We start from the raw sequence: 24,126 nt of genomic DNA, 5'->3' as shown, positions 1-24,126 counted from the left end.
CTCACATGGACAACTGTATGTTGGCTGCTCAAGAGTGGGCAGCAACAAAAAACCTATTTGTATATGCTCTACAAGGGAAAACAAGGAACATAGTTTACAATGAGGTGTTATAATCACAACAGCAAGAAAGTATGTACATGATCACCTTCTTTTACGAAACTTCATTGACTTTCATATATTTATATTGATATACATATATATACGTGTGTTTGGGTGCGTGTGTGTATATACATCTCTATATATAAAGATGATGCGTAGTCTAGACGGCGTTTTTAGATTTCATTATTCTCTTTAACCCGGGCAACGCCGGGTATTTCTGCTAGTATATAATAAAAGGAGAGGAATTTCACTAGAGTGTATGCTACATTTATGTGTGTGTGTGTGTGTACAATTCAAAGTATACAGTATTGTAGATCCATTACTGTTAATCTTATCAAACTGATTTCACACTAGGTACACTTCAAGAAGAGCATGTGGTATTACTTAACTGTGCAAGTAAGATCGGCTGAAACGGATATATAACACTGTATACTTCGATTAATAGACTCACTCGATTGACAAACATACAAATACATCGTTTTTCTGATTTATCGATTCTTAAACGACCATGTATGTGCGTGTGTGTGCTTGTCGTGATCGAATATCACTTTCATCTGAGCATTAATATTCGTTTTCAGTCTTCTATGAAAAACATGTTTGACCACTGGGAAATATTACTTTGGCTGGAAACAGTCGAGGGTTGGCGACAGGAAGAGCATATGGCTATAAAAAAATCTGCCTTAACAAATTCCGCCTGACCCACGCAAGCATGGAAAAGTAGACGTTAAATGATGATGAATAATACCTACATGCTCGGTGAAAAAGTACAATGTGCGAATGCATGTAAATAAACGCAGAGAATGCTATGCTTCACTGATGAAATCCCTAGTCTCAGAGGATTGATATCCATGTGTTGCGCTATGACTATTTTACCGCTTATACAAACATAAAAAGGTAATTTAAGGTATTAACACTATCGTCGAAGCTCTATGTTTATTCAAGTGATTGTTACAATATTTGAGCGGTAAGGTCTCAACAGACCCAATATAATTTGAATGCCGTGGCAGAGTTCTAGCAGGAACTTCTCATATTGTTGATGTCTTGAAAAGGTTCGAACTTAACTTGACATACACACCCGACTTTTTTTTATACTTTTAAATAAAAAAAAAAGCATCTTCCTTTATTTATAAAACAGCTAACGATACACACATTAATAATTACTTGTTCATAGATATAACTTGCGTTAATATAGTCTTCAATTTTGTTATTTTCAAATGAAATGGAAAAAAAATCGCTAATTACAAATTCTCTATTTTTTCCTTTATTTTCAGTAAAATTTTACATTAGAGGTTATCAAATATGATCTTGCCAACAATACTTTCATAAAAGAAACAATTAAAAAATGTTTAATTTTTTGTAACTTTTAATGTTTAACGAAAATAATTAAAGAAAAAGAGGATTTTTTTGTGGAAGAAAAACAAGTAGCGCCATCTGCCAAGTTCGATTAACGCGTCATGACTAACACACATTCATAGAGGCACATACACACACGCACTCATGCGTATAGTTACACTTTATGTACATACACACGCATGTTTATGCATATATATATATATCTACGTGCGCACACACACATACGATATGGAAACCTAAACACATACGCACGGACTTATGCACATGCGCATACACATAAACGCAAACCCAAACACACAGACAGCTGAACTCCACACACATACAGACACAGCTACGCACACAGACCCAGCCAGCTACGTACACACACACATTTTGGCCTCAGTTTCATCGCCATCTTGAAGTCGAGGTTTTGCGACGATTTCGAGGTTTGTGACTCGTTTTCGCTTTAAAGCTTGGTTTTTATTTGTTAGATTCAGGTTGTGAGTTCGAATCACTGTTGCTCCTTGTGGGACGAAGTCTTAAATTACGGGACTCATCTGTGATCATTACTGAGGATATTATAATTGCCATATATCTCAATATGCCATTCACTGTTTCACTACCGTTATACCGCATAACTCATCGTCTTTACCATAATTCCTGCTGCTCTCTCACTTTCTCTTGTTCCCAGACACCAGACTCTGCAAAGCCAAAATATTTGGTCCCCTCATGCTTTTCTGTTTTAAATATTTTTGAATTCTTCAGACCTAACAGAACCTCTCCATGTAACCCCCCCCACCTCAACTAACACCTATGTATATACGGACATGTTCACAATTAATAATTCCTTGATGCTTTCGATATTCATTCTTTAATTTACCATTTTTACCTCATCGATGAAACCCCGACTTAACCAGGGAACCGATCTCTCTCTCTCTCTCTCTCGTCTCTCGTACCTGCGACTAGAAATAACAACTAAATCCTCCACCGATATTACAACCAAAACATCTTTACACTAAAAATGGAAGGATACATAACGCATCTGGCACCACTACATTACCACACACGTCTGAAATTAAGACTGGTTGGTCATGGCTGGAGTGCTTTTGATCCTAGTCCAGGCTCTTAAACATAGACACAACAGATATTATTATACACTAATTTGCGATTCATTATATATAAATATAATGAATATATAAATGAAATTCCGTCTGTGTTACTTTGATATCTCAGTTCCTTGCTATAAATACCAGACCATTCTATATTCTATAAATTCTTCATCAATGTAATTCCACCGTAATGCAGTATTTTCTCTAGACACTATACTTCTGACTTGTGTTAACATTTACTTCCATTTTCAGTCTGGTTTTGTATTAATTTTCATTATTAAAATAGGTATCAGGTACCCAGCAGTTCGATTCTTACTAGGAACGGTGTCGCTCAATGCCCTTCATATAAGCTCATATATAAACTTTGAGGTGTATTCATGTAAAATACAGCAAATAATATTTTTAAAGAGACGAAACTACTGAGAAAGCCTCTACTTAGCCGCACTAATTGGTAGAAATAGCAGCCTAATCGCTCGCAAATCACATTATTGTTTCATAAGAAGACAGGACTTTGAATAATATATTTACACACACACGTACACTGTTTTTGAATATAAGACGGGATTGTCACGGCTAGAACACTTAATCCTAGGGCCAACTTAGTGTTAATACTGGTGCAGTCAAATCTGTATACATAATCAGTCGTTAGACCTATTAGAAATAGCAACCAAGTGCCCCTCAAATCACATCTTAACGTATTAAAAAAAGTAAAACAACATCGGATTAATGTAGTCCTCGATACATTGTGCCTGTAAAACAAAACCAGCAAAAGCAATGACGAAATGATTAGAATACATTTGACCGTCGTTCTGCTCAATTAAGGCTCACCTAGGGTTCCCCTTCATTTGTTTTTATACTAAAATTGAGCCCCTTCCCCTCCCCGTTTTCACTACGTAATTATAAACGATTGTTGTATTGGGTTGTCTTCTGAAATACTCCTCATGTTCTTTCAATATCATCAATAATTCCAGTTATTGATTTCAGCATAAAGGATTTATATATATACATATATATGCATACAATGTGCGGGGCTGGGTGTGGCGAGGTTGTCCCCAATACAGGTGTTATTGACCGGCAGACTGAATGTATGACTCAATGCTTTTTTTTCTGTCAGTAAATAATACGTATGGGTGTTTGTGTAGTCACATACTTCGCGTGTGTCTCTGTGTGTGTGCATGCATGTATATATATATATATATATATATATATATATATATATATATATATACTCATTCTGTAGATATATAACCATTGGTAATATATACATACATATACCTGTAGATATAATGACATATACATACTCATACACCTACTAGGTATATATATTAAGTTACTGGTGTAATAGTACTATATATATTATATATATATATGCATGTATGTATATATATATATACACACACATATCAAGACTTTAGACTTTTCTCCAGTTTAAACTGTGACATTTTTGTTATGGACATTCCAGCAATGGAGCTTTGTATTTTTGTTAGAGAACAGCTCCTTTCTCAGAAGAATTTAATTAGTTAAAAACAGAAAATATATACATATTTAGGTGCAGGAGTAGTTGTGTGGTAAGTAGCTAGTTTACCAACCACATGGTTCTGGGTTCAGTCCCACTGCATGACACCTTGGGCAGTGTCTTCTACTATAGCCTCAGGCTGACCAAAGCCTTGTGAGTGGATTTGGTAGATGGAAATTGAAAGAAGCCTGTCATATATATATGTATATGTTTGTGTGTCTGCATTTGTCCCCCCCCCCCAACATCGCTTGACAACCGATGCTGGTGTGTTTACGTCCCCTATAACTTGGTGGTTCGGCAAAAGAGATCGATAGAATAAGTACTAGGCCTACAAAGAATAAGTCGTGGGGTCGATTTGCTTGATTAAAGGCAGTGCTTTAGCATGGCCACAGTCAAATGACCGAAACAAATAAAAGAATAAATAAGCATTAGAGTTGAGAGAGTAATCTGATGGTATCTCATGAAGAAGAGGACAAAGGACCATAACAATTGATAAGACATAAAGCTGGTGAGGGGCCATCTACAAAAATGGCAAAACCCCCTTTTAATACCAACCAGCCCTGATTCTATGATACAAACTTCCTGTTTTAAAGTGGGCTATGTGGTAAGTAGCTTGCTTATGAACCACGTGGTTCCGGGTTCAGTCCCACTGCATGGCACCTTGGGCAAGTGTCTTCTACTATAGCCTCGGGCCGACCAAAACCTTGTGAGTGGATTTGGTAGACGGAAACTGAAAGAAGCCTGTCATATATATGTGTGTTTGTGTGTCTGTGTTTGTCCCCCCACCATCGCTTGACAACCGATGCTGGTGTGCTTACGTCCCCGTAACTTAGCGGTTCGGCAAAAGAGACCGATAGAATAAGTCCTGGGGTCGATTTGCTTGACTAAAGGCGGTGCTCCAGCATGGCCGCAGTCAGATGACTGAAACAAGTAAAAGAGGTAAGAGTATTTATGTTCCAAACAGCAACATAAAATGACTAGGTTTTTCACTAAATTTTTTGTTATTTTAAAAATTAATTGAAATTCAACAATAGAGCTTTGTATCTTTGTTAGAAACTAGTTCTTTCCTCAAAGGAAGAAATTAAGTAATTAAAAACAGAAGTGAAATCATCATCATCGTCATTTAATGTTTGTTTTCCATTCTAGCATGGGTTGGGCAGTTTGACTAGAGCTGCCACAGGCTCCATTTCTCTGTTTTGGCATGGTTTCTATGGCTGGATGCCCTTCCTAATGCCAACCACTTTACAGAGTGTGGACTGGGTGCCATTTACTGTGACATCGACATAAGCGCTTTTATGTAACATTAGTATGAGCACTTTTATGGGGAACCAACATGGATGTTTTTATGTGGCACCAGCACGTGTGAGCTTGTGAGACTAGGATCACTTGTGTGAGAGAGGGATGTAGAGAACATACCTGTATGCACAAGAAGTGTTAAAGTGACTTAAATTAACACTTTCAAAATTTTATATCTTCATTGTTTAACGTCTGCTTTCCATGCTGGCATGGGTTGGGCAGTTTGACTGAGGACTGGTAAGCTGGGAGGCTGCACCAGGCTCCAATCTGATCTGGCAAGGTTTCTACAGCTGGATGCCCTTCCTAATGCCAACCACTGTATACTAAACACTCCCTACCACCAGCCATCACTCTCACCCCACCCTCCGGATGCCTGAATATCAAGGGATTATATTTGCCTCCTCGAATGCAAGCCATCACTTCTTCCCCAGGTCACTCGTTATTCACATCCATCATGCTCTCACCTTTTACCAGTTCTACAACTTACAATCTCTTTTTCATGAGCAAATTTGTTGTTGCTATTAGTGTCTACTTTCTGCTATTATTCTTTTCTATTCTAGGCACAAAGCCCAAAATTTTGTGGGGAGGGGTCCAGTTGATTGGATCAACAGTATGCAACTGGTACTTAATTTATCGACCCCCAAAAGGATGAAAGACAAAGTTGATGTCGGCAGAATTTGAACTCAGAACGTAAAGATAGACGAAATACTGCTAAGCATTTCGACCGGCGTGCTAACGTTTCTTATTTCTTTACTGCCCACAAAGGGGCTACACACAGAGGGGACAAACAAGGACAGACAAAGGGATGAAGTCGGTTACATCGACCCCCAGTGTGTAACTGGTACTTAATTTATTGACCTCGGCGGAATTTGAACTCAAAATGTAATGGCAGATGAAATACCGCTAAGCATCTCGCCTGGCGTGCTCACGTTTCTGCCAGCTCACCAACCTTTCTGTTATTATTGTCTTTCGCACTACACCCTGGCATTACTGTGTCTTTTCTATTACAGCTAGAGTTGAGCCTTTGAATTACAGGCTCAAAGGGTCAGCCTTGTCACACTGTGTCACGCTGAATATCCCCGAGAACTACGTTAAGGGTACACGTGTCTGTGGAGTGCTCAGCCACTTGCACGTTAATTTCACGAGCAGGCTGTTCCGTTGATCGGATCAACTGGAACCCTCGACGTCGCAACTGATGGAGTGCCAACACATATAGAGTTGAGCATAAGAAAACCCACCCAGTTAGGTAAAAATTAAGACCATACAGGTGTGTCCTTTATGTCCATGCCTCCTCCTCCTCCTGCACACAATCTGTCCCCTAACCCTAACCCCATCCACAACCCATCTCCCCTCCCCCATGCTCACCAGCTGCTGCATTTCCCCTACCACATATCCTCCTAATACCATCTCCACCCACCACATCCCTTTTACAGTCTCATGAATTCTCCCACTCAGCCTTTCCAGTCCCCAGCCCACACACTGCTACCACCATCTTCTCTTTCTCACTCTCCCCTCTCTCTTCACTCTCTCCTCAGCTGAGGCAGCCACATTTCCCCTCTAATGCAAGACTCCTTTTTTTTTTTCTGTCCCTCAGTTGAAGAGATCTTGTCTTGCAAGTCACTTGGTGGCCTCATTGCTGCTGGAGTCACATAAAAAAAGCAACCCAGCACACTCTGTAAAGTGGTTGGCATTAGGAAGGGCATCCAGCTGTAGAAACATTGCCAAAACAGATAGCAGGGATTGGTACAGCCTCCTGACCTTCCAGTTCCTGTGGAGGCAGCCAATCCATACCTCTATGGAAAATGGATGTTAAATGATGATGATGCAAACTGTATCATTTCTTCCTATTCTAATTCACTATCTCTCTATTCAGCCGGTTTCTCCCATCATATGCTTGCTTCTGTCCTAGGTTGATAATATCCAATGTTTGAAGTTATCTTCTTGTTTATTTTCTTTTACAGGTGACTAATCATGTCAGATGGGGTGCAGATCTTGTCATCTGTTCCTGAGTCTCTCTTGACAACAGCCACTGTTCAAGACATTAGCCAAGGAGGAGAACTGATCACTTCTGGTACTCCCATAGAAATAATCCACACTTCACCCGAGACAATAGCGGCACTCTTACCAAAGAATGGACAAGCTGTCTGCCAAGATGCAGAAACAACAATTGCTCACAGTGGAGGTAAAGGGTTATTTTTCATACTCATTCAGATTTCATTTTATCCAACACCTTACTATGATTCTACATTCCAATAGTTACCACCACCTTCTAATGGGACTGACTTCCATGTATTTGTTTTAATTTAATTTAATTAGCACCATTTGAGTGCGATCGTTTCCAGCTTTGCCTTACTGGCACTTGTGCCGATGGCATGTGAACAAAACAGTGGCCTGACTCCTGTACAGGTGGCATGTAAAATACACCATTTGAGCATGGCTGTTGCCAGTACCGCTGGACTGGCACGTAAAAAACACCCACTACACTCTCGGAGTGGTTGGCATTAGGAAGGGCATCCAGCTGTAGAAACACTGCCAAATCAGACTGGAGTCTGGTGTAGCCACCTGTTTCACCAGTCCTCAGTTAAATCGTCCAACCCATGCTAGCATGGAAAGCGGACGTTAAATGATGATGATGATGTAACTAATTATTGTGAAGGCTTAGTGGTTAGGGTGCTGGACTCAAGATTGTAAAATTGTGGTTTCAATTCCTGGACTGGGAATTTTATGTTGTTCCAGTCCACTCAGCTGGTGTTGTTGTTTGTTCCTTCTTGAGCCATGCCTGGCTCATAAGGGCTGGTTTCCTGGTTTCATTGGCGTATAAGTTCCTCACCTGGACGGGACGCCGGTCCGTCGCAGGTGAGCTGCTAGATGCAGGAGGAAAGAGTGAGAGAAAGTTGTGGCAGAAGAGTCAGCAGAGGTTCACCATTACCTAAACTCCTAGGCGTTTTGCTCATAAACATACACATTGCCTGGTCTGAGATTTAAACCTGTAATCCCTCGACCATGAGTCCGCTGCTTTAACCACTAGGCCATCTGCCTCCACCTACTCAGCTGATAAAAATTAATAACCCTACGAAGGACTGGTGCTTCATTCAGGGAAGAATATATATGCTAGAAGGACCAGGAAACCAGCCCTATGATTCTTATGGAGTGATGTGGACTAACCATGTATAACAATTATGAAATTATACATTTGGTAGTGTTTATCTTAATGAAACGGATGTTGAATACAGAGTATGAACTATGTAAAATTTACACTTTTCCACTTTTAAACAGTGTTTTTGACTTAAGTCTGATATTATGCAGTTTTATATTCTGTTTGGCGTATTTACGAGGCTGTGAAAATAAAACCTATCATGTTCTTATATATGTTAAATATTTCTTTACAGGTAATCAAAATGGTGCACCAACTTTACAGAGTTTACTTGCTACTCCTGTGACAAATGGTCAGCTACAAATCATTACAGTTACCTCCCCTGCTCAGGAACTCCTAAACTCGACCCAATCTGATGGTGGTGAGAAGGTCTGGCAGGTTGTGCCCAGCTCAGTGAACCCTGAAATTGCTACAATTATTGCTGTAAATACCAATAACTTTGAAGTAAAAGCAGAACTTCCAGGTATGTCTATTTGCTGAGTGATTTCTTTCTGATATAATCAATATATAATAGATTGGAAAGAAATATTAATCATTTGTAGGTATGTGACATTCTGTTTTGCAAACACAATATGAGAGTATTGAAGTTTGCTTGAAGCATTGTGTATTATTTGTAAAATATAATGTATCTTAAATGGCACAACAATGCAGAGTGGACTATAATAACTGTTATAATTTAATTATTCATAATCTGATATAATAATATTTCGGAATATAAAAATTCCTTCTTCAGGTATCGTTAGGAATTGATTGAGTCATCAACATCATCATCATCATCATCAAACATCTGTTTTCCATGCTGGCATGGGTTGGATGGTTTGGCTGGGGTCTGGCAAACCAGGAGACTCCAGTCTGAATCTGGCAATGTTTCTACAGCTGGATGCCCTTCCAAACGCCAACCACTCCGGGAGTGTGGTGGGTGCTTTTTTACGTGCTACCGGCACAGGAGCCACACAGAGTGAGGGTGGCTGGCATCGACCACATTCGGATTGTGCTTTTAATGTGCCACTGGCACAGGAGCAAGTCACTGCTATAATATGATATCAGACTATGGATAATTAAATTATAACAGTTATTATAGTCCCCTCTGCATTGTTGTGTCATTCAAGACACATTAGATTTTGCTATGAAGTATATTAAATGTTTTCATAAGTCAGCACCCTGTTCTACTGTGTTAGCAGTGCCATTTACATTATTTTGTTAATATTATTTCTATAGATATTCTATAGAAATTATATCCAGCTCAGATTTTTGCTAAGTTTCATATCGAGATGTAAAATGAGATCGAAGACAAAATCCCCTGAAATATGGCATATACACTCATTACCCATTTTTGTCTTAGATCTCATTCTTTGTTTACATCTGATGTCTTGATGCGAAACGTAGCAAAAATCAGAGCTGGCTGTAATTTCTATAGAATAATTGTAAAAATCAATTGCTGCATAAGCCATTTAAGAAACACACAAAAACTGTTAGATTCATCTGAGATGCAGCACAAAATTTTGTCAGTGAACAGGTTGCGGTCTCACAGCGACGAAAATATTTTGGCAAATTAAATTTAAATATTGAAGTGAATCTAACGGTTTTTGTGTGTTTCTTAAATGGCTTATAAACACCTTCCATGCTGCAATTGTTTTCGTTCCAGCACACGATCTGAGATTGGGTCACTTGCTATGCAAGTACATCTCTGTAATTGTAGAAATAATCTTAACAAAATATTGGAAAGAAAGTCCTGTTGCATTTTTTGATATGGTTGCCTTCAGGGTATTTTTCCAAATCTTACATTGAAAAAAAAAAATGCATTTTTAAATTCTAATCTTTCTGTTTTTCTTTAACGATGTATCAATCTTACCTTTTTAAATTTAGATTACTTTCTTGCAAGAAGTTTGTAACATAGAACCCACGGTAGCCTCAGGTTAAAAAAAGGGTTCAAATGCTTTGAAGAAACACTAATTGCATAATGTCATCATCATTTAACAATCTGTCTTTTATACTGGCAAGGATGGAATGGTTCAGCAGAATCCAATGAGCTGGAGGACTGCATCAAACTCCTTTGTTTTGATATGGTTTCCATCATTGAATGCTTTTCTTTTTTCTTGACCTCAAAACTTGTGAAATTGCAAAGAAACAAACCCCTTGACCCAGTGACCCAGCAGGGTCATGGTAGAGTGAGGGGTTGCGTTATGTTAAGTTTTGAGAGGCTAAAATATGACGGAAGGACAGCCTTGTTGTAGTGGAGATATATGACCTACCCTGCATTATATGAGGGTAGGTGGGTGTAACTGGAAAGGAGACAGTGATGATGGAATGATGAGATGTGAGATCAACTTAAAAATATTGATAATTCTAACTCTAATGTTTTTTTAATTATGGTGACCCTGTCAGTGCTGGTGCCATGTAAAAGGCACTGGTGATGGTGCCACATGAAACACTGGCACTGATGCCACATAAAAAGCACTGGTACTGGTACCATGTAAAAAGAACTGGTACTGGTACCATGTAAAAAGCACCCAGTATATTCCATAAAGTGGTTGGTGTCCAGCTGTAGAAAGCATGTCAGAACAGACAATTGAGCCTGCTGCTGCTGCTGCTCTTGGCCTTGCAAGCTCCTGTCAAACCGTCCAACCCATGCCAGCAGGGAAAACAGACGTTAGATGATGATGATGACCTCCAATTGTTTTTAATTATTTACAGATGTCGATCAACTTGAAAATATTGAGAATTCCGATTCCAATGAAGTTTCAGCAACAATCAGTGAAACCGATTCTGGGATGATGTTAGTTTCCCCTCTTCCGCAACCATCACCTCAGTCCATTCATTCTCTGCCGCTCAATTGTCCCTCATGGGCAGCACGACTTCATAATTGCCAGGTAACAGCAAATTGGATTCTACATTACTATCTTTTGTCTTTTACTTGTTTCAGTCATTGGAATGTGGCCATGCTGGGGCACTGCCTTGAAGAATTTTTTTTTTTTTAAGCCTGATACTTATTCTATTGGTCTCTTTTGTTGAACCGCTAAGTTACAAGGACTTAAATATGCCAACACCAGTTGTCAAGTAGTGGTGAGGGACAAATAGGGGTACAAAGACATTTACAGGTACAGACACACACACACACATACATACATACACAATGGGGTTCTTACAGTTTCTGTCTATGTTGTATAGTGAAACTGTACACCCCTCCCGGCAAAAAGTGGTAGTAGCCAGCCATTATAAATAGACCAGTAGCCGGTCAACAGGGGAAGGTCAAGAGAACATGTCGACTGTGTTGATAATCGTGTCTGTGCTGATACAGAAATTATATTGTGATACTGAGTGGACGTTATAACGAACCAATTTTTTTGAGGATGATAACACTGTACAACTGGGGGTCGTACAGTGCCAGATAGAACCATTCTATCGACAACTTTGGAATATAACAATATCTGTCAGAGCGACAACCGTCATCAAAAGACAGATACACAAAGTGGCAAAAGACCCCTTTACAACAGTCTACCAAATCCACTCACAAAGCTTTGGTTACCCCGAGGCAATAGTAGAAGACACTTGCCCAAGGTGCCATGCAGTGGAACTGAACCTGGAACCATGTGGCTGGGGAGCAAGCTTCTTACCACACAGCCACACCTATACCTATCTTTTATTTTTTTCCATTTTTCATTCATTGCCCTACAGCCATGCTGGAGCACTGCCTGTAAGGGTTTAGTGAAACAGATTAACTCCTGCATTTAGTTATTGTTTTTTTTTTAAAGCCTGGTGCTTATTCTATTGGTCTCTTTTGCTGAACTGCTAAGTTTCAGGAAAGTAAATAAACCGAAACTAGGGAAGGGATCAACACAAAGACTCGTATACACACACATGTACATATGATGGGCTTCTTCATAGTTTCCATCTACAAGATTCATTCACCTAGCATTGGTTTGCCTGGGACTATAGTTGAAGACCTTGACCAAGGCACTGCAAACTGGGACTGAACCCAAAACCACATGGTTGTAATGCAAGCTTAACCACATCCCATGTAGAGATAATTGTTTCAAATTCTAGTTTGCCAATTAACCACATAAAAAGCACTAAGTCTGTCCTGCTGAGTGGTTGGCGTTAGGAAGGGCATCCGACTGTAAAAATGATGCCAAAACTGTCACAGAAGTCTGGTACAGGCTTCTGCCTGGCCGGCTCTTGTGAAACCATCCAACCCATGCCAGCATGGAAGGCGGATGTTAAACGATGACGACAATGATGATGATATATTAGTTTCTTCCCAACTCCCATGTTTTAGTTGATTATGACAGCCTGCTAAAGGTGATGACAGCATAAATCCAAGATATCTGTCATCCTTCACCTCCGCTTCCATGAGAAACAATCTCATGGAAGCGGATGTGACTGACAAGACCAATGCAAGATAGCCAGATCCTGAACAACTGCTGTAGGGGGTTGATGAGGACGTCTCCTCCCTTCTCCATTTATTCCCCTCATTAAGTTTCTAAGCACTCTACTCCAACATCACACATCGGCCCCCATGCCTTCCAAATAACAGCCAGGGTCTCCAACCAATTGGGAAAGACACTACATAAAATGAGAGACAGCTTTGATCATGATCGTCTCAAGTGGTCTTTCATTTTATGCCCGCTCCCATGTTTATACCGAATAATAAACACAATACTAAACTCGGCTTGTGAAGACCTGTTGGGGCAAGTGAATTCGAAATCGTGTTGGCACCTGTACCAGTGGAGCACTAAGAGCACCGTCCGAGTGTGATCATTGCCAGAGCAGCTGTCTGGCTTCCGTGCCAGTAGCACGTAAATAGCACCATTTGAGCGTGATCGTTACCAACATCTTACTGGCACATGAAGAAAACATTCAAGCGAGATCGTTGCCAGTGCCGCTGGACTGGCTCCTGTGCAGGTGGCATGTAAAATACACCATTTTGAGCGTGGCCATTGCCAGTACCACCTGACTGGCCTTCATGCCGGTGGCACGTAAAGGCACCCACTACACTCTCGGAGTGGTTGGCATTAGGAAGGGCATCCAGCTGTAGAAACTCTGCCAAATCAGATTGGAGCCTGGTGCAGCCATCTGGTTCGCCAGTCCTCAGTCAAATCGTCTAACCCATGCTAGCATGGAAGGCGGACGTTAAACGATGATGATGATGATGATTTTGATAAATAAAATATCTCCAGTTCATTATTGTTATCATCATGCTCACTTTCCATGAGTTGGACAGGTTATTACAGACCCAGTTACCTCCCATTAAGAGCAACTGCACCCAAATACTTTAGAACCTCCTCATGTCACCTGGCACGGTTTCTACAATTGGATGCTCTTCCTTGCAGAATATACTTTACAGAGTAAACTGGGTGCTTTTTATGTGGCACCAACACTAGAGCGGTTGAATAATTCTTGGTGTGACAGAACTAAAGCTAATTCAACCCTCCACTTTCTCTACTTGTAACGGACTACTTTACAGTGTTTGAAGTAAATATAAATTTAGAAAGAGAACAATGGGGGCAAAAAGGCCTGAAATGGTTATTGGAGACTCCAGAGTCAACAGAATTTTAAGGAGCAGGGATACATGCTCTCACTCGAAGGTGGAACATTGCTATTGAGAGAGACGGTGACTATGTTGAGAAGTAGGGATGTGATCCACAGAGGACCAGCTTCATTTTGATGTATGATACATGTTCCTATGTTGGTAATTATACCTGTCCTACGTTTTGACTCACCCTTCTACTTTTAATTGCTCTCAAAATAAAATTGTTAGTCATTTGTCATCATAATCACTGTTTCATGTCCCTTGAAATTTCTAAAACTGATAGAGAATTCTAAATTCTTATGGCTTAAATAATAATCCTAATTATTTTTATTAACAGATGATTGGCAACTCATTTCGAGGTTATGTTGAGAGTGAGATAGAAGTCGACCTGTTGCTAACTTACCACAAACAACAAACTCACAGTTACTGGGGGACTCGACAGTCTCCAAGTCCTGCAAAACCTTCAACTCGCCTTATGTGGAAGTCTCAATATGTCCCATTTGATGGGATCCCTTTTGTGAATTCAGGTAAGAAAAAGAAGAAAAAAATCTTTCATATTGAAAATAAAAAGTGTCTTATAACTTTTATATGCATAAATGTAATTCATTTAATTTCCGAAAAAAAGAATGCTAAAGGTTTAAAGTAATGGAAACGGTATGAGTAAAAGGTGATGTAGATAAATGAAATTTTACCATTTTTGCTGCCAGGAAGCCGGGCAATTGTTATGGAATGTCAGTTTGGTCCTCGGAGAAAAGGAAACTTGAAGAAGAAACAAGCTGAACAGAATAATAAAAAACCTGAATACACACAAACCTGTCCTGCTCGGTAATGTTTATCCATTTATTCTGCTTCTTTCTTTTAATTTGTAAATGGCATTTATTATAAATGGTATTTAATGTAAATGGTATTTATTGTTTTAGCACCTCATCCTGCTCACTCACCCAGCTCAAGCCTTTATATCACTTCACTTATTCTTACTACCCCTAATGTCCCTTAAGGGCATGTCCCATCACATCTACCCCATAATTTCTCTCACTATCACTCTCTTTACATTACTCTCCAACTCACTTTTTTCTCTACTTTACAGCAAGACCTCTGTAACTGTCCCCTTGATACCTTAAATCTCTCAACTGGCACAAAGCCACATCCACCTCAATACTATTGCCTGCTCCTTCCCAGTTGAGGGGTTTTTCTCTTGCAAGGTACTTAATGACCCTGTCAGTGCTGGTGCCATGTAAAATGCACCCAGTACACTCTATGACGTGGTTGGCATTAGGAAGGGCTTCCAGCCATAGAAACCATGCCAAAGCAGACAATTGGAACCTGGTGGAAGGTCTCTGGCTTGCCAGCTCGAGTTAAACCATCCAACCCATGTCAGCATGGAAAACGGATGTTAAATGATGAGGATGATGAAGTAAGGATGGTGCATTGCCAGAATCATTAGAACATTGGACAAAATGCTTTTTGGTATTTCTTTCTGCTCTTTATGTTCATCATCATCATCATCATTTAATAACCATTTTTCACGCTGGTATCGGTTGGATGGTCTGACAGGATGCAATGGGTCTGAGGACTGTGCTGTGTTCCAATGCCTACTTTACCATGGTTTCTATGAGCTAGAAACCCTTCCCGATGCCAGTTTATGGCACCAATACAAATGCAAGACAAAGATCTCCTTCAACTAAGTGGGGCTATAGTGGAGGGAGATGATTTTATACTAAGGGATGTCAAGTGAGAGTATGAGAGAAGGGGCCAGAACAGAACAGCTTTCTTGCTGTTGGGGGCTCCATGGCTATTCACATTGAAGAAGAGAAGGTGTGAGTGACTGGGGTGGTACTAGAAAGAGAGATTAGTTGGGAAGAGACAGAGTGTCACTGTGGACCCTCATGAAAGCACAATATGTTTAGGCATCAAGAAGCCTGGATATGCTTTTATGGTGAACTGCAATAAAAGGAGACTGTATAAACAGTGAAGCCTTTGTTTCTTATCAGCAAACACATGAGAAGACAAGAAGAAATTTTAAGACTCACATAGCATTAATCTGATCTAAATTAAAACTGGTGTCAAAATTTCATGTTTACTTTTGTTTGAAATGCCAGAATAATAATGATAAAATTAGTTTTCTAAATTCTTCATTATTTTCAAAATTAATTGAAAGGACAGCAGTGAATTTTGAGAGAAATAGGGTAACCAAAGGGTTAAAGTGATCTAAATTAAAACTTTCCATAAGAAAATGTTAGTTTTATGTTAATAACAACTAAAATATTTCACGAAATTTTCCATTATTTTCAAAATTAATCAAAATAAAACCAGTATATTTCAACAGAAATATGGTAACATAAGGGTTGAATATGGCTGTTTGTTTGCCTCTTTTCCAGTTCTTGCAGGACCTCAAGCCAGGGAACTTGGATGTATTTATGAGAAAACATGACATTAAAGTTCCTTTTTCTTTATATTTTACAGGATTTACATCAAAAAAGTTAAAAAATTCCCTGAATTTACAGTTGATTTAATGCAAGATAAAAGATCGTTAAAAATTTCAATGGACAAACGATTTCAAGAATTAAAATCTTCTTGCCTTGACAACATTGGTCAAGAAAGGTGCGTCCCATCCTGATTTTGTAATTTTTTATTTTTTGTCTTAAGTTGCTGTTTTTCTTATTTCTTTATTGCCCACAGGGTGCTAAACACAGAGGGGACAAACAAGGACAGACAAAGGGATTAAGTCGGTTACATCGACCCCAGTGCGTAACTTGTACTTAATTTATCAACCCCGAAAGGATGAAAGGCAGAGTCGACCTCGGCGGAATTTGAACAGATCCTCCTCCATGTTTAACAGTTGGAAGAATGCAGTCTGGGTCAAATGCTTCTTTTGGCTGCCTTTTTCTGCCAGCTCGCCGCCTCTGTCCAACCCCTGTTTTTCTGGTGTGTCTTTTCTTTAAAAAGAAAAACAAACAAAATATTGCATTTATTTAGTCTTTTTTTCTCTCATTCTATTCAGGTATTATGTACAACTGCCCACTGAAAATGCGCACGAGTTTCACGCAGAGAATGTGGAACCAGCATCACCCAAATACGATACAGCTGTTGAACTAGATGTTGAAGCCAAAAACAATGTATTGTCCTCCCGGTTACATCCAAGAGTTCAGGATAAAATTCGAGAAATGGTGGCTGCTGGAGAATCTCGTATTTATGTCATTCGCAAACAGTTACGGTGAGTCTAAAATAACAGTTTTGCAAATCTAACACTCGCACATTCAGCCATCCTCATGACCATTGCTTAATATCCATTCTCCATGCTGGCATGGGTTGGATGGTTTGATAGGTGCTGGTTAGGCAGGAACTGCCCCAGGCTCCATTGTCTATTTTGGCCTGGTCTCTATGACTGGATGCCATTTCTAATACCAACTACTTTACAGTGTTTACTGGGTGCTTTTTACATGGCACCAACACCAGTGCTTTTTATGTGACATCGGTGCTTTGGAGCTGTACTTTTGTGATCCTTTCTAAGTATTTGCGTAAGAGTCCGATGTTCCATATCTGAAAGTTCTGGTTTTCTTCCGGAGTTTTGTTTTGATGAGGAGGTTTTCTCTTTCTCAAAGGCTATCATTACTTTCGAGACAGTACTTCTTGATACACCAAACATTTCGGCTGTTTTCATTACTCTTGCACCTGCCATACAAGCACCAACAAAGTGCTTTTTATAACCAGAGGTAGGGAAACGTTCTAGTGCAGTTGGCAAAAATTTCCAAAGAAAAGGGTCTGCGGGTGGATCACAAGTTCTAACTCTTATATCTGTGTAAATCTTGTATATATTTATGTAGAATTTGAGACACATTAATAAAGATAAGTTTAAGACATTAAATTAGCGCATCACATTTTCAGTAACACCACCACTGAATTTAGGACGTTTATATATCTTATGAGGTTTCTGTATTTTGCAGCTAGAGTGTAGTTGGGTCTCAAGGGGGTGGTACAAACATAGCAGTATGTGTTTTATAGTGAAAATAAAATTTCCATTCAAATGGCAATTACCGGACAATTTCTGTTTGAGTCTTAACCGTTTTAAGTTGTAGTGGAAATGCAACCCAACATCGTTTCACAACCTATGCTGGTATGTTTACGTCCCCATAACCTAGCGGTTTGGCAAAAGAGACCGATGGAATAAGTACCAGGATTACAAAGAATAAGTCCTGGGGTCGATTTGCTTGATTAAAGGGCAGTGCTCCAGCATGGCCGCACCCAAATGACTAAAACAAGTAAAAGAGTAATTTCAGTTAGAGATACTTGGGAATCAATCTGGAAAGTGTAATGACAGTTGCTTCTGACAGGAACTTATGGAAGAAATGCTATAGGACTCTACCTCAGCACTCTCCCTGAAATAGTGATGGATGGATGGTTTTATTATTTAGAAACCTGTAACCAAATTCGCTATTGTTCACAAATTACAATATCATCATCATCGTTGTCGTTTAATGTTTGCTTTACATACTGGCATGGGTTGGACGGCTTGACTGCACCAGGCTCCAATCTGATCTGGCAGAATTTCTACTGCTGGATGCCCTTCCTAATGCCAACCGCTCCTTGAGTGTAGTGGGTGCTTTTTATGTGCCACTGGCACAGGTGCCAGTTAGGTGGCACTGGCATCAGTCAAAAAAAATAAGCACATATATCTATCACTTTTTAAAGTTATCTCTACAGATTGTCTGTAGAAACTAGAGTCAGAACTGAAAGCTATGACATTTCGTATACGAATACGTCTATGTAAACAATGTGATCAAAAATAGAAAAATGGGTAATTGGTGTACATGGATATTTCAGGAGTTCTTGCTCCTTCTTCAGTATCACATCCAACCCATTAACCACCGACAAACGTGTTGCTTAAATAATCACTAATATTTAGCTGTGTAACACATTTGGATTTATTGATTTTACATATTAAACCCATTCCTGGCAACCGGTATGTACTTATTAATTGTGGGTGGATTGGGGCACCGTATTTTGTTATGCAACCGTAATATTCTACCAAGTATATTAAAGACTTACAAGTCAATAATGTGTCCTATCTGTGTTAGCAGTGCAATTCAGTCACTTTTTGAAGCATATCTTTACAGGTTTTCTGTAGCAGCGAGAGCCAGCACTGATGTATATATATTTATATATATATGACTGTCTGAGAAAATATGATGAGTTTTACTTTATTGTAATCTGAAACTTTCAGGAATTTTGTAACCAAAGAATTGTACCCAGGGAATCCTGATAATAGTCCCGAACGCCATGATCTCACACTCTTTCCTACTGTTAACGATCTGAAGAATCACATTCATCAAGCTCTCAAAGACATCGGAACTGGGAAACTTCCTTATACTTCTCCTGCTGTAAGCTTTTTTCTTTGTCTTTTTTTGCCTTGTCATTCATCATCATCATCATCATCAATATTTCAATATCCATTCTTCCATGTTTCATCGAGAAAAATTTTCTATGGTTGGATGACCTTCTCCTGTTTCCAAACAAGGTAATAATGCCTTGGTCTGTCGAACAGCAGACGACCCCCAGACATAGTTCTGAGTCTCTTTTTGTTTGCAGTCTTCTACTATAGCCTTGGGCTGATCAAAGCCTTGTAAGTGGATTTGGTAGATGAAAACTGAAAGAAACCCATCATCATCATCATCATCATCGTTTAACGTCTGTTTTCCATGCTGGCATGGGTTGGACGGTTTGACTGAGGTCTGGAAAGCCAGAGGCTGCACCAGGCTCCAATCTGATCTGGCAATGCTTCTACAGCTGGATGCCCTTCCTAACGCCAACCACTCTCAAAGTGTAGTGGGTACTTTTACGTGCCACCGGCACAAGGGCCAGTCAGGTGGCCCTGGTAGTGATCACATTTGGATAGTGCTTTTTATGTACCACCAGCATGGTAGCCAGTCAGGGGGCACTGATATTGGCCACGTTCAGATGGTGCTTTTTACATCTTATATATAAATATGTGTGTGTGTGTGTGTGTTAAGTACCGGGGCTGATTCGTTTGACTAAAAATTCTTCAAGGTAGTGCTGCAGTGTAATGACTGAAGCAAAATAACTCTATTTACTTTAATGCTAGGTAATTAAAATGTTAATTGGGCTAATTTTGTGTTTGTCTTTCTTTACTTTCAGCAACATCTTAACTTGGAGATAATTACTAGTAATGATATGCAAACTTCTCAGGATGGTGACAAAAGCTGTGATATGACCCAGCTGGGCACAACAAGTGTCTGGAACACGGGTTCTAATGGCACCAACAACAGTGATAACCCTAATGCTGTCCCAGAAACTGTGACAGTCACGTTTACACAGAACCCAGGAGAAGGTAATTTTCTGTCTTCTATTTGTTTCAGTCTTTGGACTGTGACCATGCTGGGGCACCAACTTGAAGAGTTTAGTCAAACAAGTTGGTCCCTGTGTATGTGTGTGTGTGTTTTGTTATTAAAATTTTGTTACTTATTCTATTTGTCTTTTTTGCTGAACTACAAATTACAGGGGCATAGAAACCCCAACACCAATTGTCAAGTGGTTGGATCACACACACACATACACACACAATATATATATCACTGATGATGACTTCACACTATATTTATACAGGTTGTTCGAAAAGTCTCTCTGTAGTGAATTTTTTCATTCTGACTCTCCAAGAGTCAGACTTTCCAAAATATATTTCAAAACATGTGTGGAAGAATCAACTTATGTATTGAAAATGAAGGACGACACTTTCAACACCTCTTATAATGTTTTTTAAAGTCTTGTAAAGTCTAATATATTCTTTTGTAGTCTTATACCATCTCGTAAATTTTTGCAATAAAATACTTACTGCGGAGAGACTTTTTGAACACTCTATATTTAATTATTAATCTTTTGATTATCTCCCTTTATTTTTGTTGACTTCTGTTAATCCTTATGCTATTCAAGTTTTCTCGTTAGTCAAGGTGTAATTAGAATTAATTAATATTTCTTGATTAATTGCATTAAATATGTTAAATGACTCGGACTGTATAATTCTAACTTTTACTTTCAGATGGTCAACACGTAATCTCTCGAATCGAGACCCATTTAAGTGATGGCACAACACAAGTCTCTACCAGTTTAACACCTGAAACTGCTCAACTACTTTCGAAAATACATCCAAGTCTTATTTCTGCTGGAAGTTTTATCCAGGTAAATAAATGTAATGAAAGCATCGATTTGGCAGTCATTAGAGGCTTAGGGCTGGCAGAAACGTTAACATGCCAGGCGGAATGCTTAGTGGTATTTCATCTGTCTTTATGTTCTGAGTTCAAATTCCGCCGAGGTTGACTTTGCCTTTCATCCTTTCGGAGTCGATAAATTAAGTACCAGTTGCGTACTGGGGTCAATTTAATTAACTGGCCACCTCCCCCAAAATTTCGGGCCTTCTTATTTAAATCCATTGTTGTTTTTACAGTGGCCAGAGGATCACATATTTCTCATACGTTTCATTTTTGTCTTGGTTTCTACAACTGGATGTCTTTTCTATCAGATTAAACTAATACTTAACCGACATTTTTTTTGTCGACCCTGGAGGAAGAAATCAACTTTAACAATAATAATTATTTCTTTATTGCCCACAAGGGGCTATACATAGAGGGGACAAACAAGGACAGACAAAGGGACAACCCCAGTGTGTAACTTGTACTTAATTTATTGACCCCGAAAGGATGAAAGGCAAAGTCGACCTCGGTGGAATTTGAACTCAGAACATAACGGCAGACGAAATACCGCTAAGCATTTTGCCTGGCGTGCTAATGTTTCTGACAGCTTGCTGCCCTATCTTTAACAATAATAATAAAAATAATATTGTTTCAAATTTTGGCAGAAGACCATCAGTTTTAAAGGGAAAGATGTTGGTCAATTATATTAATTCCAGTGCTTGACTGATACTTCATTTTTGACCGGCTCTTCTGCTGGTGGCATGTAAAAAGCACCGTCCAAATGTATTTGATGTCAGTGCCCCCTAACTGGCTCCCGTGCTGGTGGTACATAAAAAGCACCATCCAGACGTAGCTGATACCAGTTGCCCCTGATTGGCTTCCATGCCAGTGGTACATAAAAAGCACCATCCAAATGTGGCTGATACCTGTGCCCTCTGACTGGCTCCCGTGCTGGTGGCATGTAAAAAGCACCATCCAAACCATCGTAGATGCCAGTGCTCCCTGATTGACTCCCATGCTGGTGGCACCTAAAAAGCACCCACTGCACTCTTGGAGTGGTTGGGGTTAGGATGGGCATCCAGTTGTAGAAACCTTGCCAGATCAGATTGGAGCCTGGTGCAGCCCGCTAGCTTGCCAGTCCTCAGTCAAACCGTCCAACCCATGCCAACATGGAAAAGCGGATGATGATGGTGATGATGACTATGATAAGATAAAACACAAAGTTGACCTCAGTAAGATTTGATCTCAGATTGTAAAGAGCATGAAGAAATGCAGCTAAGTATTTTGTCCAATGTGTTAATGATTCTGCCAGTTTGTTGATTGTTTTTGAAAAGAAATATCAACGGTAACGAGCAATTATGAAAATTCCTTCATTTTTTATTTTTGGTAATTCTATCAAATTTCTATTTTGCTGCTATTTTTCATCTTCCAGTTACCATCAATTCCATCTGATGTGATGAATAATGAAGCATTAACTGTCACTTCTGCCATTGACGATGAGACGAACATTTCCCATGATCAGCAATGTGAAGAACTTCATTCAGAGATTCCTGCTACAGCTCTGTCGTCAGAATCTGTAACAACTTTACAAGTTGTGCCAGCAGACAGCTCCCAATATATACAAACTGCTGATGGCACGCACCAAATTATTGAGGCAACACATTTAGTTGATGGTACTCAGTTGGTTGAAACTGGATCGTCACCAATGACGATTCATGAAGCTCATATAATCCAAGCAGATGGCACGGCCATTGTACAAACGGACAATGTACAGCTGCTGCCACCTGGATTAACAGCTCAAATAGTTAATCCTGATGGTACGGAACCAAACTCAAGGCAGTTAATTACAGTTGCGGTTAATCGACGTAAGTACATTTTGTCTGTTTTATTATTATTATTATCCATGAAAAATTTGCAATTTGTGAAGAAGGAAAATAATTATTATAAATATGTTAGACACAAGCATAACTATGTGGTCAAGAAGTTTATTTCACAACCACGTGGTTCCAGTTGATTCAATCAACAGAACAGCCTGCTTGCCAGATTGGCTTGCAAGTGGCTGAGCACTCCACAGACATGTGTACCCTTACATCCTTGTGTGTGCATGTGTGAAAGAAGTCCTTAGTGTCCAAGTCTTTCAGTTGGTCACCCTCAGTGTCAGCATATCAGCTGGCAGGAGGGAACAGAAAGTGACTTTCAAATACTGTACATTCAATGTAGGATATATGAATAGATATATACATACATACATTTATGTATCAATCTGTATACACACACATACATATAGGAGCATTGTAGAGTTGTTGCTGCTGCTAGCCCAAATTCCAAGCACAGTTTAAAATAAGATAGCAAAATCGATGTAACTACACGTTTCTCGGACAGCTTCTTTCTAAAGATTGGCCTTTGTGCCCAAAATATAAAGGTTTCTGTAAAAATTTCTGCATTGTTAGAAGCTTTCCTTATGTCCGTTTTCTTTCAAAGCATCATCCGATTGTGGTTGATGCCAGCCTCCCTCTGACCCCTGTGTTGTTGGCATGTAAACAAAACACCTACTAGACTATCGGAGTGGTTGGCATTAGGAAGGGCATCCAGCTGTAGAAACATTGCCAGATCAGAGCTTGGTGCAGCCTCCTGGCTTCCCAGATCCCAGTAAACTGTCCAACCCATGCCAGCATGGAAAACGGACGTTAAATGATATATATATATATATATATATCATTTAACCACTAAGTTACGGGGACGTAAACACACCAACATCAGTTGTCAAGCAATGGTGGGTAGACAAATGCAAACACACCCACACAAATACATAAATATATATATATATATATATATACAAACATATATATACGATGGGCTTCTTTCAGTTTCCATCTGCCATATCCAGT

General features: G+C 39.4%; 1 protein-coding gene across 3 annotated transcripts in view; it reads left to right on the top strand.

The window, feature by feature from the left end:
* Nucleotides 1-13: 13 nt before the first annotated feature.
* LOC106873290 (calcium-responsive transcription factor) overlaps nt 14-24,126 on the top strand; it is a 26,071-nt gene continuing 1,958 nt past the window's right edge. The window contains exons 1-12 of one of the 3 annotated variants that reach the window (XM_014920599.2): nt 14-129; nt 7,314-7,534; nt 8,742-8,969; nt 11,201-11,376; nt 14,374-14,563; nt 14,744-14,861; nt 16,500-16,637; nt 17,038-17,250; nt 19,258-19,414; nt 20,190-20,382; nt 21,088-21,227; nt 22,671-23,103. In XM_014920599.2, the coding sequence (XP_014776085.1) occupies nt 7,324-7,534; nt 8,742-8,969; nt 11,201-11,376; nt 14,374-14,563; nt 14,744-14,861; nt 16,500-16,637; nt 17,038-17,250; nt 19,258-19,414; nt 20,190-20,382; nt 21,088-21,227; nt 22,671-23,103 (2,197 nt within the window). In that variant the 5' untranslated portion in view covers nt 14-129; nt 7,314-7,323. Of the gene's footprint in view, nt 130-1,607; nt 1,878-3,923; nt 4,996-7,313; nt 7,535-8,741; nt 8,970-11,200; nt 11,377-14,373; nt 14,564-14,743; nt 14,862-16,499; nt 16,638-17,037; nt 17,251-19,257; nt 19,415-20,189; nt 20,383-21,087; nt 21,228-22,670; nt 23,104-24,126 lie in introns of those variants that run through there. The other 2 variants (XM_014920597.2, XM_014920598.2) reach the window with 2 other exon arrangements.

This window comes from Octopus bimaculoides, chromosome 2 (assembly GCF_001194135.2).
Source record: "Octopus bimaculoides isolate UCB-OBI-ISO-001 chromosome 2, ASM119413v2, whole genome shotgun sequence".
Classification (NCBI taxonomy): Eukaryota; Metazoa; Mollusca; class Cephalopoda; order Octopoda; family Octopodidae; genus Octopus; species Octopus bimaculoides.
Note: the sequence above shows the minus strand (reverse complement) of the source record. Positions and strands in the feature narration are given on the sequence as shown.